This window comes from Muscardinus avellanarius (genome assembly GCF_963383645.1).
Source record: "Muscardinus avellanarius genome assembly, chromosome: 5".
Taxonomy (NCBI): Eukaryota; Metazoa; Chordata; class Mammalia; order Rodentia; family Gliridae; genus Muscardinus; species Muscardinus avellanarius.
Window position 1 is genome coordinate 12,792,181 of NC_137790.1, and position 15,033 is coordinate 12,807,213.

Genomic DNA, 15,033 nt, shown 5'->3' on the forward strand with positions numbered 1-15,033 from the left:
GTGCGTGTGACATGAGGGTCTCCTTTGTCCTGCAGGGCGTGCCTGACGTTCGGCTGGCCTACATCCAGTTCGCCCTCTCCTTCTTAATTGCTGGTGATGACAGCACTATTGGACAGGTGCTGGAGCTGAAAGGTAGGTCTTCCCTTTTGTCCTTTAGGAAAGCCCACTTGCAGTGGTTCTGGAAGACCTCCCGCAAGCCATTTCTCCCAGTAGTCTGCAGCCTTTGCAGCTGCCGTGTGCACCGGCACTAAGGACACAGGTGGGGGCGAAGCTTTGGGCATTGCCATCTTGATATGGCTGCTCAGTGAACACAGCCCTTCCTGTTAGATTGTCTGGAATGCTGAGCAAAGTCCTAACAAAAGGTCGGTGTATACCTGGACAGTCAAACAAGAAGGCTTTATGGCATTTGGCTCCACACAGGTTTGTAGCCCTGGCTGCCTGGCATGTCTTAGTAATCACATTATTATTATTATTATTATTATTATTATTATTATTATTGTTTTTATTTATTTATTTTTTGCGGGTCTGGGGATGGAACCCAGGGTTATTTGACCTCCAAGCTACACCCCTGCCCTATTTTTTATTCTTTATTTTGAAACCGGGTCTCACTGTGTTGCAGAGGGCCTCACTAAGTAGCTGAGGCTGTCCACAAACTGCGATCCTCCAGTCTCAGCCTCCCAAATGCTGGGATTACAAGTGTGTGCCACCACGCCCAGCAGTAATCGCATTTTGAAAAACAAAGCTTATGGGACTGGGAATATAGCTCAGTGGTAGAGTGATGCCTATTAGTTTGTGCAAAGCCCTGGATTTGATCCCTAGGACTGCAATGAATAAATGAATGAATGAAGTGTAATGATTTGTGGCTCTGCCCCATGTTACCAGGATGTCAGTAGGAGGGCTCCAGAGAATCCCAGCTTCTGGTGGCTGTGTTCCTAGAGCAATGCTTAGCGTAGATTATTCGGCCCACTTGTGTTTTATCAGATTGGGGAAGATAGTAAATGAGAGCACCCAGCTTAGCACACAGCAGCTGCTTTGTAAGTTCCCGGAAGCATGCCCCCATGGCATAGGTGGAGCTCTCAGAGCCACCTTGGAGGAGTACTGAGGTGCTTTAGTGCCTCCCCAGGGTGGGAGGCCCAGGCTTCCTCAGAACGTGAGGGTTGGGTGGTGGTCAGCCTGTATGTTGTTGTGAGTCTGTGCTGCGGCTCCATTGCTGTGGCAAAGAAGATGCGCTATTTCCGTGATGCCACGGGCAATTTTTTCCTTGCCCATTGCCAAGAGCTAGGTTCAGGATATTCTGCTGCCCGGGCTAGGAGTTTCTCTGCAATTCCCCTGGGTTCTCTCACCCGAGGGACAGCAGGTACATTGACACTGCCAAAGGGGTGGGTTTCTGCAGGGCAGTTTGACCTTGTGCATCCAACATTTAAGATGCTTGATCCAGCAATTCTGTGTGGAGTCATTTATTCTAAGGAAATATGGATGAGGGTAGGGATTTGGTTAGGGGGGATATTTTTTATATTAGCTTAAAAGCGAACTCCCTAAAAGTGAATTCGCTAGCAAGATTGAGCAGATTTAGTGCGAGTCGTCGGTGGAATGCAGCTACAGAACAGGCTGTAGAATACGTTTGCTGACGTTAGCTTTTCAGTGATATATGATTGGTTCTTTAGAATCAGCCATAAAGCTGTAAAGTCTGATCCCATTTCACAAATAGTTAAATCGAGCAGTGTGCATGCTCCAGAAGGCTAACAATTAACGCAAACAGTTAACGCATAGGTTAACAGCGCTCACTTTTGGGTAGTGGGTTATGGTTGATTTTATTCTTTTGGTTTTCCGGATATTTTTTAAGCATAATGAATTTTCTTTTATAGACATGTGTGCTTGTTAAGCACGTATTGTGAAGGTAAAATTCTAATTGCTTTGATGCTCTTGCCTGTGTAACAAGTGTGTTAATGATCACGTAGCCTCTGGCTTGGTGGCTCTTTCTCTGGTGATCAAAAAGTATGAATAGAAGCAGGGCGTGGTGGCGCACGCTTGTAATCCCCGCGCTTAGGAGGCAGAGACAGGAGGATCACGCAGGCTCAATGCCAGCCGCACTGGCTTAAGAGACCCTGTTTCCAAGTATAAAAAAGTATAAAATAGGTCTGGGAGTGTAGCCCGGGGGTAGAAGGGCTTCCAGGAACCCCAGTACCACCAAAAAAAAAAAAAAAAGTATGAAGAGAACAAAAACAAAACAAAATTCCCCCAGACTCTACTGCCAGCCAGTAAAATGGTGACCATCATTTTAAACATCCCTGAGCAAGTCTAGAAGAAAGAAATTTTAGAAGACTTACCATACTATATGTTTTCTTTCAAACAATCAGTATTGAGTTCATTTTACTTAGTGTAAGACAGAGTAAAATGAAACTGAAGAACTGCTGGCCATCTTAAAAGTTCCTTCATTGTTTTACCTTTAGATGTTCTTGATTTCTTATGTCACAAAACTGGTTTTTCCTACATGAATTTGTATAATTAAGAAAGATAAAACTTTTTAGAGAAGTACATGGTATTGTTTGTTATACCGTTTAAATAGCACTCTCCTCTCATCTGTCTTCAGTTTTAAAATACTTCTGAGTTTAATACTTTGGAACTTTTACTTTCAGAATTTATTCCTTGCATTTTTAGCTCAGGCATAAAGGAAGATAGGATTTCTACCATCAACATCTTGTTATCTACACTGAAAACAAAGGTATGTGTTTGTGATTGGTATTTCTGTCATTTGTTTTCTCCTTGTGAAGGAAGAAATGGTCTGCAGGGCTCTGGAAGCTCCTAGAAGTTATACAGATTGAGTGGAAAGCCGCTTCATAAGCAGAGGCTTGGGTTGGTGGTGAGCAGCCCGGGGCTGGGAGGTTGAGAGTCGCTGACCAGTCGCTTCTGTTCAGGCCAGGGTATCCTTCTGTTATGATGGGAAAGAGGCTGTTGCTCAGTAATTCACAGTAACTCAGTTTACTAATTGCCAGCTATAGCTGGGCGTGGTGGCGCACGCTTGTAATCCCAGCATTCGGGAGGCTGGGACCAGAGGATCACAGTTCGTGGACAGCCTCAGCTACTTAGTGAGGCCCTCTGCAACTCAGAGAGACCCTGTTTCAAAATAAAGAATAAAAAATAGGGCAGGGGGTATAGCCCGCGGTCAAATGCCCCTGGGCTCCATCCCCAGCCCCCCCCCCCCCCACACACACACACACAAATTGCCAGCTGTGAATTCCAGGACTTCATTTACACATCTGGCCAAGTGTCAATTTGTGTCACATGTTCTACTTTTGGCAAACATCTTACTGAAATTTTAAAACTTGATAAAAATCACTGTCTTTAGTATAGCAACACCTTAAGTGATCAATTAGAAAAACTATGACCCTCCCAATGTGAAAAGTTGCCCAAAGTCCACCCAAAAATGGCTAATGAGCATGAAAGTGTTTTTCTTTTATAGTATTTATTTTTTTATATTTTGTGGTACTGGGAATGGAAACCAGGGGCGTTCTACTTCCAAGTGACCCCCCCAGCCTATTTTTTATTCTTTATTTTGAAACAGGGTCTCACTGAGTTGCAAAGGCCCTCACTAAGTAGCTGAGATTGTCCTCGAACCATGATCTTCCTGCCTCAGTCTCCCGAATACTTGGGGTGTGCCACCACACCTGGCTCTTTCATAGTATTTAAAGAAGTGGTTCTCAACGGGGGCTGGGAGTGGAGTTGGCCTTTCCTGGGACATTTGGTGAACTCTGGAGACATTTTTGGTTGTTATAACTGGGAAAGTACAAGATATCCCCCCCCCCCCCCCAACCCCAGGATGTCAGCTTACCTGCAGTGATACAAATACAGGGATTTTTTTGTTTGTTTTGTTTTTTTTCTTTTTGCTTTGCTAAAATAGAATTCATTAAAAAAAAAAAAAAGAATATCATTGACTTGAAAAAAAAAATGATGCTCAGTGCTAGCAAAAATGGTTTGAACCCAGTACTTTCCTGGAAGAAGTGCTGGAGACCTCTGGAAGAGAGCAGTTGTAGCACCATGTCTTAAGTCTTGCGTTTGGACCTCAGCTTAGAGTTACTGTGAACTGGGGTGTTACATCAGAACTGCCTGGGGTTTGAAATGTATGTATCTGGGCTGTACCTCTAGAGATTCTATTCCTATGTAGGAACCAAAGCCAGCTCCCTAGTCAGAGATACAGTAAAGATTTCTGCACAGATACTGATCATGTTTTTATGGGGAATAAATAGCCAGAGTATAGAAACAATGTGACTATAAATACCTGTGAAAGGGTTAAGTGAATTATGGTCTACTAATAGCATAGGATGGTATTTAGGTCTCCAAAATAATGTCCTAAAGGAATATTTATTGATATGGAAAGCTTACATTACATAAGTTAAAGGAGTCACAAAACTATATGTAAACATAATCTTGGGCAAAAATAGGTAACTAATAGTGTGGGTGACTGGGGGCTGAAGGGAAATACACCAAAATGGAAACTGGGTGTCCCAGGAATATTAATGAACTCTACATTTCTCTTTATGTAATTCATAAAGAAATGCCCAAAGTTCACCAATATTTTATATTTTTGTACCAAATTTTCTGCCATTAACATGAATTATTTTTATAATGACAAGAAGACAAGCAGTATTTTAAAAACAATTGAGTTCTTTGATTTTTACTTGCTTTATTACTATTTTCAGGTAGTTCAGAGTAAAGGCATCACAAAAACCCAGAAGGTTCGTTTCTTTACTGGGCAGTTACTGAACCACATAGCGGCTCTGTACAGCTGGAATGGGATTGTGGATGTGACCCCAGAAGACCTGAAGGACACCAAGGTGCAGTCACTGGGCTCCCAGTTAACCTCCTTGTGTGTGTCCTCATCATTGGGAGACTGAAGCATCTCATGCCTCACCAGGCTTTGGCTTGTGGTTGTATGATTACATCAATTCTGTGAGATGCAATGTGATTTTTAAAATTTTATTTTTTTAAGAGCTTTGTTCAAGCCAGGTGTGGTGGCGCACGCTTGTCATCCCAGCATTCGGGAGGCTGAGACCGGAGGATCGTGGTTTGCGGACAGCCTCAGCTACTTAGTGAGGCCCTCTGCAACTCAGTGAGACCCGGTTTCAAAATAAAGAATAAAAAAATAGGGCAGAGGGTGTAGCTCAGAGGTAGAATGCCCCTGGGTTCCATCTCCAGACCCGCAAAAAAAAAAAAAAAAAAGAGAGCTTTGTTCAAATCTTATATCATGATATCATGATAGTATACTGTTTGTGATATCATGATGGTGTGCTAGTGTCATGATAGTATATGATAATATACTATTTTGGATGATAGTTATCATAATAGTATATTATTTTTATTTTTAAGTGAGAAAACCATTGTTCCCTCTGGCTGGATGACATCTTAACCCTGTCTGCAGTGCTGTGCCCAGTAGATGTATAGGTTCCTCCTGCCTCTCTTTCTCTTCTCATGTGGCCTCCTTTTTTCTTTCTTCCGTCCTTTCATTCATATCTAGCTTTTGGAGTTTCAAAGCTTGTTTCTTTTACTTCAGAATCCCGTGTAGGGGGCTCAAAGTTCCTTGCCTACTGACGTGGATAATTTATTTTGTGATAAGCGTTAGGTTAAGGCTCTCAACCTTGACCAACATGCATTTGACTTTGTCTTGACTTTCCCTGGGGTGTTTCTGAACACGGGCGTGGCCGGTGTACCAAAGGCTCAGTTTCCTGTTCTCCATCATCATGTACCTCTCAAGGGCCTACTGTTTGCTTCCTTTTATCTTGGTGACTTGCCGGTGTCTTCTTGTTTTGAACATGTTTTTATACACTCCTTACCAGGAAGCCCTTTGGGCTTAATAAAAACACTCCCAAATGTGAATTTTATTCAAACTCAAGACAAATTAAGTCATTTTTAAGCTTTTAAAAAATACAGGTTAAAACTTGTTTCTTTTAAGAGTATTCTTTTATTTTAGTTGATGTATATGGATTTTATTTATTTATTTTTTTTTGGTTTGTTTCCTGGAATGTGTCTCTAACTTGGAATATTTTTCTGAGTTGTCATTGGGTAGGTGATACTGCCCTGTCTTTTTTTTTTTTTTTTTTTTGGTGGTACATGGGTTTCTGGAAACCCTTCTACCTTGGGGCTACACTCCCAGACCTATTTTATACTTTTTTTTTTTTTTTATATTTGGAAACACGGTCTCCTAAGCTAGAGTGGCTGGCTTCGAATCTGCGCAATCCTTCTGTCTCCGCCTCCCAAGCGCGGGGATTACAAGTGTGCGCCACCACGCCCGGCTGATACTGCCCTGTTTTTATTCCGTAGCCGTTACCAAGGTTCATGGGCTTGGGAATCATTGAGTCATTTTAAATCCTCGTAGGTGTCTGCACAAGAAGCAGGGAAAGCCATGGTGAGGGAGCTCACTCATAACTTCCTGACGGAACTCTGCTGCTCGCTCAAGCACGGGATTAATTTTTACGATGCGTCTATGGGCACCTTTGGCAGGTAAAGTACAACGCTCTGGTGGGCCCTGGCTTGGTGTTCCTCAGAAGTGGCCCCATACCGACTGTCCAGTGGAAGCTGGTAAATAGTGGAAGTGCCCTAGGATAGAACTGAAATTGTGGACAGTCTCCAGCTCGTTTTAGGAATGAGCAGCTAGAGGCTCAGAAAGTTCATTATATCCCTTCAGGGCAGAGATCTCAGGGTAGCAATACATTTAGGCACCTAATGGGGCGTTTCACCTAGGGAGCTACTGCATATGTTTATTTAAAGATGGTAGTGGTGGTCACCTGGATCTGAGAATGAGTCCTTAAGTCTTCTTTCCTAGGAGGGGAGCCCTGACTTGAGTCTCACAGAGGTCCCGAGGAGGGTACCATTGTCACCCTAGTTTTGCAGAGCAGGAACATAGTTACATATGTATAGCTGTCATATAGCATCATAATTTCACTCGGTTTATACGGGAATACAAGATGCTGAGCACCCTGGAAGCCATCAACATAGCACGAAAAAGCAGCAAGTTCTAGGGTCCTTGTGCTTGTTTTGACTCCCAGAGTCAAGCAGATTTGAAACGGTATCTTCTTAAAGGGCCTCAGGGTGGGAAGCGCTGCAGTCCCATGGCCTTGGCTGTGTAGATCCTGGGCTTGTTCCCTCGCCTGCGGCAGTTACTGCACGCTTTCCCGCTTCTCACCGCTCCCATCTTCGCACTCCTGAGGCTTGGCCCATTTGGGGATGTGTCTTGAATGTTTCCCACAGCGGACTTTTCTCTGTACTAGCTTCTTGACTTTGCTGCTAAGTGAAGATATGGGAATTTGAAATAAGCTAGAAACAGAAGGCAGAAGATGTGTGTAAGGACCTTGTGCTGTCTGAGTTAGAACTAATTTGATGTCATTATGAACCAAGTGGTAATTCATGAGTACTTCATGTTAAAAAAAGAAAACTACATTTTTTTCAGAGTATAAGGCCTTACCTGCATTTTGTATAGTCTTTCTCTCATACAGACATATATACATTTGTGTAATGCTTTTTTTTTTTTTTTTTTTTGGTCCTGGGGATTGAACCCAGAGGCATTCTACCTCCAAGCTATACCTCAGCCTGATTTTATTTCTTATTTGGAAACAGGGTCTCATTAGGTCGTTGGGAGCTTCACTAAATTGTGGAGACCGGCTTTGAACCTGCAATCCTCCTGTTTCAGCCTCCCAAGTACTGGGTTTACAACTATGAGCTGCCATGATCGGCTTACATAATGCTTTTTTGTATGTAGTTGGAAGAAAGAAATTACTAAATCTCAAAGTGAAATTTGAAGAGGGTAAAAGAAAAGCTTTGACGTTTACATCCTAAAGAAATACTAAATGTTTGAGAAGATAAATATGTTTAACCTAATTTAAACACATACAGTGTAGACATGTATTAAAACATTACATGGTTCCCCATTAACAAGTATATTTTTCATGTTTTCATGTATTGGTTAAACATAAAATAAATAGGGGCATAGGATGTTATTCTATAAATATATTATTCAATAGATGCCCGTTAAATTGAATGGAGAAAGATCAAAGAAAGAAAAGAAAAGTTGGGGAGGGATTCCTCCTCGCTGATTTCGCCCTTTCTTTACAGCAGCCGTAACTTTTAGACAGACCAAAGCTGGCCAGGCCGGTCGAGAGGATGGCTGTCTTCTTGGATTTAGAAGTCAAACTGAACTTGAGGAAGGGAAGAAGGAAAATAGAGAAGGGAGGAGGACAAAGCAGAGGACAGAGCAGCCCCTCAGGGGTGGGGAAGGGGAATGAAAGCCCTCTGGTGGGGGCTGAGGAACCCACTCGGCGCCTCTGAGAAGGGCTCCGCTCTCAGCCTGCCTCGAGGTCTCCCCGGTGACCTTCCCTCTTGTCTCTGTCCCCAACAGAGGAGGCAACCTGACGCTCTTGCACTTCTTGTTGGGCTTGAAAACTGCCCCCGAGGATGAGCTGGTGGCTGAGCTGGTGGTGAAAATCCTGAAGGTCTGCCCGGACTTGCTAAACAAATACTTCAAGGAAGTAACGTTTTCCTTTCTCCCAAGAATGAAATCCACTTGGCTAAATAATATCAAACTGTTAAATAAGGTGAGAAGCACAGTACTCAGCAGTCCTCGCTGGGGCGGGCAGAGCTGGGGAAGAGCCAGGCGTTCTGATCTGTCAGCTGCAGAAGGTAGCTACCTCCCACTGGGGACACAAGGGACATTTCAGATGCCACTGGGGTGATCTTGGCCTCTAATATGCATTTTGCTTTTCACTGAGCTAAATTTTGAGGTTTGTTCCTTTTGAATCTTTTGGGCCCATTTTTATTGTTACTTTGAGTCTCAGCACAGCCTGTGTCCAGTGCAGTTAGGTCAGAATTAGTGAAATGTCCAAATTCCGAATAGTTTTTGAAATGTTTTCTTTTTTTGTAGTACTGAGGATTGAACCCGGGGGCATTCTTCTGAGCTCCCCCAACCCCCTCCCGGGCCTTTTTGTATTTGGAAACAAGGTCTCACTAGGTTTCTGGGAGTCTCGCTACATGGCTGAGGTTGTCCTCAAATTTGCAGTCCTGTCTCAGCCTCCCAAGTGCTGGGATCACAGGCATGCGACCCTCGCTGCCATCTAGGTTTTAAAGTTGGCTTCAAGTCTTTGGAACAGTGTGCAGTAAGGGGTGTGCATTGATCCCCCTCCCATCCTGGAGGCCATGGTCCCCTCACCTACCAGGGAGGTACAGCTTGAACACCCTCACTCAGAGCGCTTGAGGCTAGAAGTGTTTTCAGATTCCAGAGGCTTTCAGATTTTGGAATATTTCTATAGACTTTACTGGGTGGACATCCCTTATCCAAAATTTACAAAATCGGAACTGCTTCACAATATAAAAATTTTGAGTGTTGTGTTGGCATGCAAACAGCTTCTCTAGAGTTCAGGTTTTCAGATCAGGGATGCTCGGCCTGTCCTTACCACATGTTTTTTGGCAGTACCACCTAGCTCAGTTGAGCTTTTCCCTCTCTGATCCATGGCCTGCCTCGTGGTGAAGTGCCTTGTTTGGTTTCTTGTGCCTCACTCTGGACCTGGCATGATCTATAATGCTAGCTTTTATTCATGTATTCTCTAAATTCTCCTGAGTACCTATGCATGCGGTACCCATGCGTATCTCCAGGCGAGGAGATTACACCTTGCCTCCCATTTGGGGCAGATGGCTGGTGCTGTGGCCAGCACCCCGTGGAGGTTGCTGTGGTGCTCTCCCCGGCACTAGGAGCTTTGGGACTTTGCAGCCCGGCTTGAGTCCTTAGTTGGCTACTGATGATCCTTGTGTTCTTTGGGGACTTACTTACCCTCACTGAAGCCAATTTTACTATCTAGACACATTTTATTTTTAATGTCAAATATCCCTCCTCCACAGGGGTTATGAAGCTTTATTTATTTTTTTATTTTTTGGTGGTACTGGGGTTCCTGGAAGCCCTTCTACCTCCGGGCTACACTCCCAGACCTATTTTTACATTTTTTTATTTGGAAACAGGGTCTCCTAAGCCAGCGCGCGCGGCTGGCTTCGAACCTGCGCGATCCTCCTGTCTCTGCCTCCCAAGCGCGGGGATTATAAGCGTGCGCCACCACGCCCGGCCGGTTATGAAGCTTTAAAAAGATGGCGTGATTAGTCAGGTCCTGTCTGGTGTAGTGCTGACTAGTAAGTGGCACTACGGTCAGTTCTAACAATGATGTATCTGCCTTGTAGGGCACTGATGGGAGGTTTTAGGAAGCTCCCAGGCCAGGGCTGGGCTCTGCCCTCTAGGGCATTGCTCCGATGGTGGCCAGTCTAGTGGCCTGACTTGTCTTTTTTTTTCTTCTTTTTTGTGGTCCTGGGCATTGAACCTAGGGACATTCTACCTCTGAGCTATACCCCTAGCACTTTTTTTGTTTTTTGTTTTGAAACAGGATCTCGCTAGGTTGCTGAAAGTCTCATTCAGAGGCCGTCTCATTCAAAGTCTCATTGCTGAGGCCGTCTTCGAACCTGTGATCCTCCTGTCTCAGCTTCCTAAGTACTGGGATTACGGGCCTGCGCCACCACGCCTGGCTCTGACTTGTCTCTAACAGGGGGAGTTGGGGGATGATCTTAACCATGTCTCTCATGGTGAATCTGACTTTTATCATTATAATTATTTGATTGGAATGGCTTCACTGTTGGGTTTTGCAATTAGCTTCAGGGTTAGAACTTATTTTTGCCACCAACCAGATCTCTTCCTCTTTTCCTAGATCTATGAGGCCCAGCCAGAAGTTTCCCGGGCATTTCGGACCAGAGAGTTTATCCCCTTGCCGCGGCTCCTGGCCATGGTGATGGTGACCACAGTGCCATTGGTGTGCAATAAGATCATGTTCACCCAAGCATTGAATGTAAGGTCGGGTCGTCCCACTTCTAGAACTTTCTTCTGCTGCCCCCCTGGCTGTGCTGTGAGAGTGTTATGAGAAGCCTAGCTGTGTTTGAGTGTTGTTTCAGGGAGCCTCTGAGGCCCTAGGGCAGGGCTGTGGTGTGAAATGGCCCGGCAGTGAGAGGTCTGCTCACCCAGGAGAGGACCTTGCAGCGGAGCCTGCTCTGTCCAGGGCTGTGGTAGGGACCTCAGGCCCCTCTTTACCCTCTAGTCCTCATAGGGATGGGAACCTTAGGATCAGGAAGGGAGGTTCAGTGGTTAAAATCTCACTGGTTCAGAATTTGGGGCTGGATGGGACTGGAATTTGCCAGCAAATCCATCCATCCATCCATCCATCCATCCATCCATCTTCCTTCCTTCCTTCCTTCCTTCCTTCCTTCCTTCCTTCCTTCTTTTCTTCTTTCCTTCCTTCTTATTCAAAGGAATAGCATTAAAATTCCATGGAAACATTTATTTTTAGGCATTCCTGGAGGACACATTTATGGGTAAAAAAGTGATACATAAATTTTGTATCAATATTAAAAAAGGTCCCAACTTCAATCTGAAGCCACATTTTGGAGACTCTGTGCATTTTTCTCCATAGCTCCATGGGCTTACGAGGGAGAGCATGGATTGTTGCCACGCCTGGGTTCTGAACCCTGCCAGCCCATCCTAAGCCCAGGAGTGAGACCTCCCTGGGAGACGCGGCATGCGGAGGGGCACCTCTGTCCTTCAGGGTGGGAAGCGTGAAATCAGGAGGAACAGGGTCGACTGTGGTGTGTCCCTTAGGCCTGAGCTGACCCAGTGGTGGTGAGCGCAGGCACCACACAGTGGTGTAGCCTCCTGAGACGGTGCAGTGGATGTTTTTACTACCCATCCAGATTGTGCTGTGTGTGCGGCACCCAAGGAGTGGAGAGGAAGAGGCCTGTGTGGGACAGGGCAGAAAGGTTTTTTGTTCTATTTGCCAAACCATCATATGCAAAATTAGGACCCAGCTAGCTTGCCCATCTGTTTTGTGGAAGACATCAATATTTCCCAAGGGACTTGCAGGAAAGTCAAGTTGAAAGGAAAGCGTCAGTGAGCACTCCTCTTGCTCACTCTTCTGGCAGAAAGCAAGATGAAAGGCTGGCCTCCCTTTCTCTTGCTTTGTTATCTCAGGGTGAGGGCTTGTTCCCGAGGGGCGTTCCATCCCCTGGGAAGAGTGCCTCAGGGCATGAGCAGAGACAGCTCTCCTTCTGCCCACTGCCATACTGTGCAGGCCCGGCCATCAAGCCCCAGCCTTGATCTATCCCTGGGTGCCCTTCCAGAAAGCCAAGACTTTTCACGTGAGTGGTACCCAGTTGTATGAGTGGATCTAGGGGCTGCAGTTATGAATTATCATTATCATCATCATGTTATTGTTGTTGTTGTTCTTACAGTGTTGCTTCAAAGATTTCTAATAGTACACATTTTAGATTCAGAAAGAAGAGTTGGCTCTTTTTAGCAATGGGAAATAAGGATTTGGAAGGAGGGTCTCTGGCTATTGGTTGAGCTTTGTGCTTCTAGCCCTCTGAATGCCATAGGAACACTTATTTAGGAACTTCTTTCTTTCTTTCTTTTTTGGTGGTACTGGGGTTCCTGGAAACCCTTCTACTTCTGGGCTACACTCCCAGACCCATTTTTATACTTTTTATTTGGAAACAGGGTCTCCTAAGCCAGCGTGGCTGGCTTTGAACCTGCGTGATCCTCCTGTCTCCCTGTCCCAAGCGCGGGGATTACAAGTGTGTGCCGCCACGCCCAGCAGAACTTATTTCTTTTGAAGAAATTATGAGGTTGGAGTCTGCTGGCTTAGGACATTTTGTTTGTCCTACTTAAGTATACAATGTCCATATAAAGTGAAACCACAGCTAATAGTACTGGGGTTGTGGTTATTAAGCTAAGTCAGAGGGCCTAGTTATTTCTCCCTTACTGTACATCTCCAGTGTCCTTAGCCAGGCCCTCCAGTAACAGATCCAGTAACAGATGAGGGATTGCCTGGTTGTCATGGGGAGATGCACATTCTGCTTGAGTCATTCTGGGCTTGGGCCTGGGGCTTGGGATCTGGGACTCAGTATTTCTTCCTTGTACCAAGAGCGTCCAGCACTGCTGATGGCCAGGAACACATCGTCCCTGGCCAGGGCTGGGATTTTTCCTCTATTTGGTGATAGCACTGATTTTGGAATCTTACTTGGTCTCTGCAGTCAGTGAGGACTCTGGAGACCCTCTAAATAGAATTGGAGAAAACTGTGTCTGAGCTGTGGTGTGAGCTGCTTGTTACATAATCCATTTGCTGTTGCTCTAACAAAATACCTGAAGCCAGGTACTTACAAAGAAAACAGGTTCATTTAGCTTGCAGTTTTATTTAGCCTTAAGTCTTGGGCTTGCACCGTCTGTCCTTTCTCTGGTGAGGGCCCACTTGATGTGTCACAACATGGTGGATGGGCAGAAAAGGAAATGGCCACAAGCCAAAGGGAGACCATATGGTGAGACCAGGCAGGTTCAGGCTTGTTATTTAGATAAGAACCCATTGTCTTGGGAATTTGCTGGGGTCCCGTGAGAGCTGCCTGAATCGCTTCTGAGGATGGCACCCCGTTATCTACGCACCTTCCACGAGGCCCCCCCTTAAGGGATCTGCCACCTCGTTTACCTCCACATCGAGCTTTAGCACCTGACCCTTTGGGAGACAGACCAGCTCTGAATCACAGTGTTCTTACTGAGCTTGGAGGTGGGCTTTCCTGCCAAAGAATCTGCTGTGCTTTCTTGCCATCCCTCCCTGGCACCAAGTGCTTTTAGTAGTGGCCGTGGGCTCTGGTGCGAGCCCTCTGCTGTTAGTGCAGATGGTCTGTAGTAGCTGAGTGGTTGTCAGAGAAGGCTTCCCCAAGAGAGGACCACAAGAGCAAAATCCACCACCCTGCTCCAGCCTTAGGAGCCACTTCCCTGGCAGCTGTGAGGTCAGACTCGGAGGACGTCGGGGGACAGGTCCCCTTCTCGTGGGAAGCCCAGCCACCACATGCCACTTTCCCTAGCGGTGACCCAGAAGGGGCCGGAGCCAGCCCACTCCGGGCTTGGGCAACTGTCCCTCCATCCACCTCAGGCAGCTGTGGACTTAACTCTCTCTCTCAGTTGGACAGCACGTCGGTGAGGTGCACAGCGTTCTCCCTGATTTCCTTCATTTTGAAGAGAGCACTAAGAACAATTGAGCACTGCCTGAACAAAGAGGTGTGGCAGGCGTCGGGCGTGTACACGGCGGCGATGATGGAAGAGTTCGTGCAGCTCTTCAGAGAAGCCCTAAGCAAGGCAGGCGCAGGCGCGGCTTCCCCACGCACCCCACCCCACGCACGGCAGGGCAGGAGGGCCGCCCGGGAGGCCGCGGGGTTGGAGAGCGGGGTCAGGGCCATGACACCGGTGCTGAGGATTCGCTGATCAAGCTGCCACACCTTGTCACGCTCAGAACATGGTCTGCAAGTCGTGGGGCAAGGGAGATGATGCGCGTGTTCTCCTGGGAAACAGCGGGTTCTGGTTCTGGGGGACCTCGCGGCTCCTCAGCGGCCATTGTCACGCCCCTTCCCTTCACCCAGGCCGCACACGCAACTGACTGGACAGTGACCCGGGGCCTGGCTCTGCAGACCGGCCACGCCTATGCGAGCGCCCGCAGGTTCCCTAGAGCTGGAACCAAGACCTAGGGCGGAGTCTCCTGGGTTCCACTGGCTCAGTGATGAGGCCCCCGGGTTTGTTTTCCTCTTAGCCCCGTTTTCACCACGGCCTTCGTATGTTCAGTTCTGGAAATTATACTGCAGGCCAGGCACCTGTTTGCACTTTGTCCTCCTGTCTCTTATTACACACCCACGCCCACATGTGTTGCACGCACATGCACGCTCGGCCTCCCCTCTGTGCTCTGCTTCCCGTTAGTATGTTCAGTTCATTTCTTTCTCTTCATTGTGTATGTTTACAACTTCTCCTCCTCCTTTTTCCCACTTAGGTGTTGCCGGACCTGAACACTATCGTGTGGGTCTGGCAGTCACTAAAGAAGCAAGAGACAAAGCAGGATGATGCAAAAGGGAAGAAGCGAGGCGACAGGACCCCGGCTGCCTGCGCGGCTCAGCCCTGCGGTGAGGCTCTGGGGCTCTGCTGTTTTC

General features: G+C 46.5%; 1 protein-coding gene across 2 annotated transcripts in view; it reads left to right on the forward strand.

The window, feature by feature from the left end:
- URB1 (URB1 ribosome biogenesis homolog) overlaps positions 1-15,033 on the forward strand; it is a gene marked incomplete at both ends in the record, with an annotated part of 75,799 nt that overhangs the window by 11,811 nt on the left and 48,955 nt on the right. For both annotated transcript variants that reach the window (XM_080696915.1, XM_080696916.1), the window contains 8 exons: positions 36-132; positions 2,637-2,722; positions 4,698-4,832; positions 6,371-6,495; positions 8,387-8,582; positions 10,728-10,865; positions 14,021-14,194; positions 14,877-15,006. In XM_080696915.1, coding sequence (XP_080553041.1) covers positions 36-132; positions 2,637-2,722; positions 4,698-4,832; positions 6,371-6,495; positions 8,387-8,582; positions 10,728-10,865; positions 14,021-14,194; positions 14,877-15,006 — 1,081 coding nt within the window. The remainder of the gene's footprint in view (positions 1-35; positions 133-2,636; positions 2,723-4,697; positions 4,833-6,370; positions 6,496-8,386; positions 8,583-10,727; positions 10,866-14,020; positions 14,195-14,876; positions 15,007-15,033) is intronic.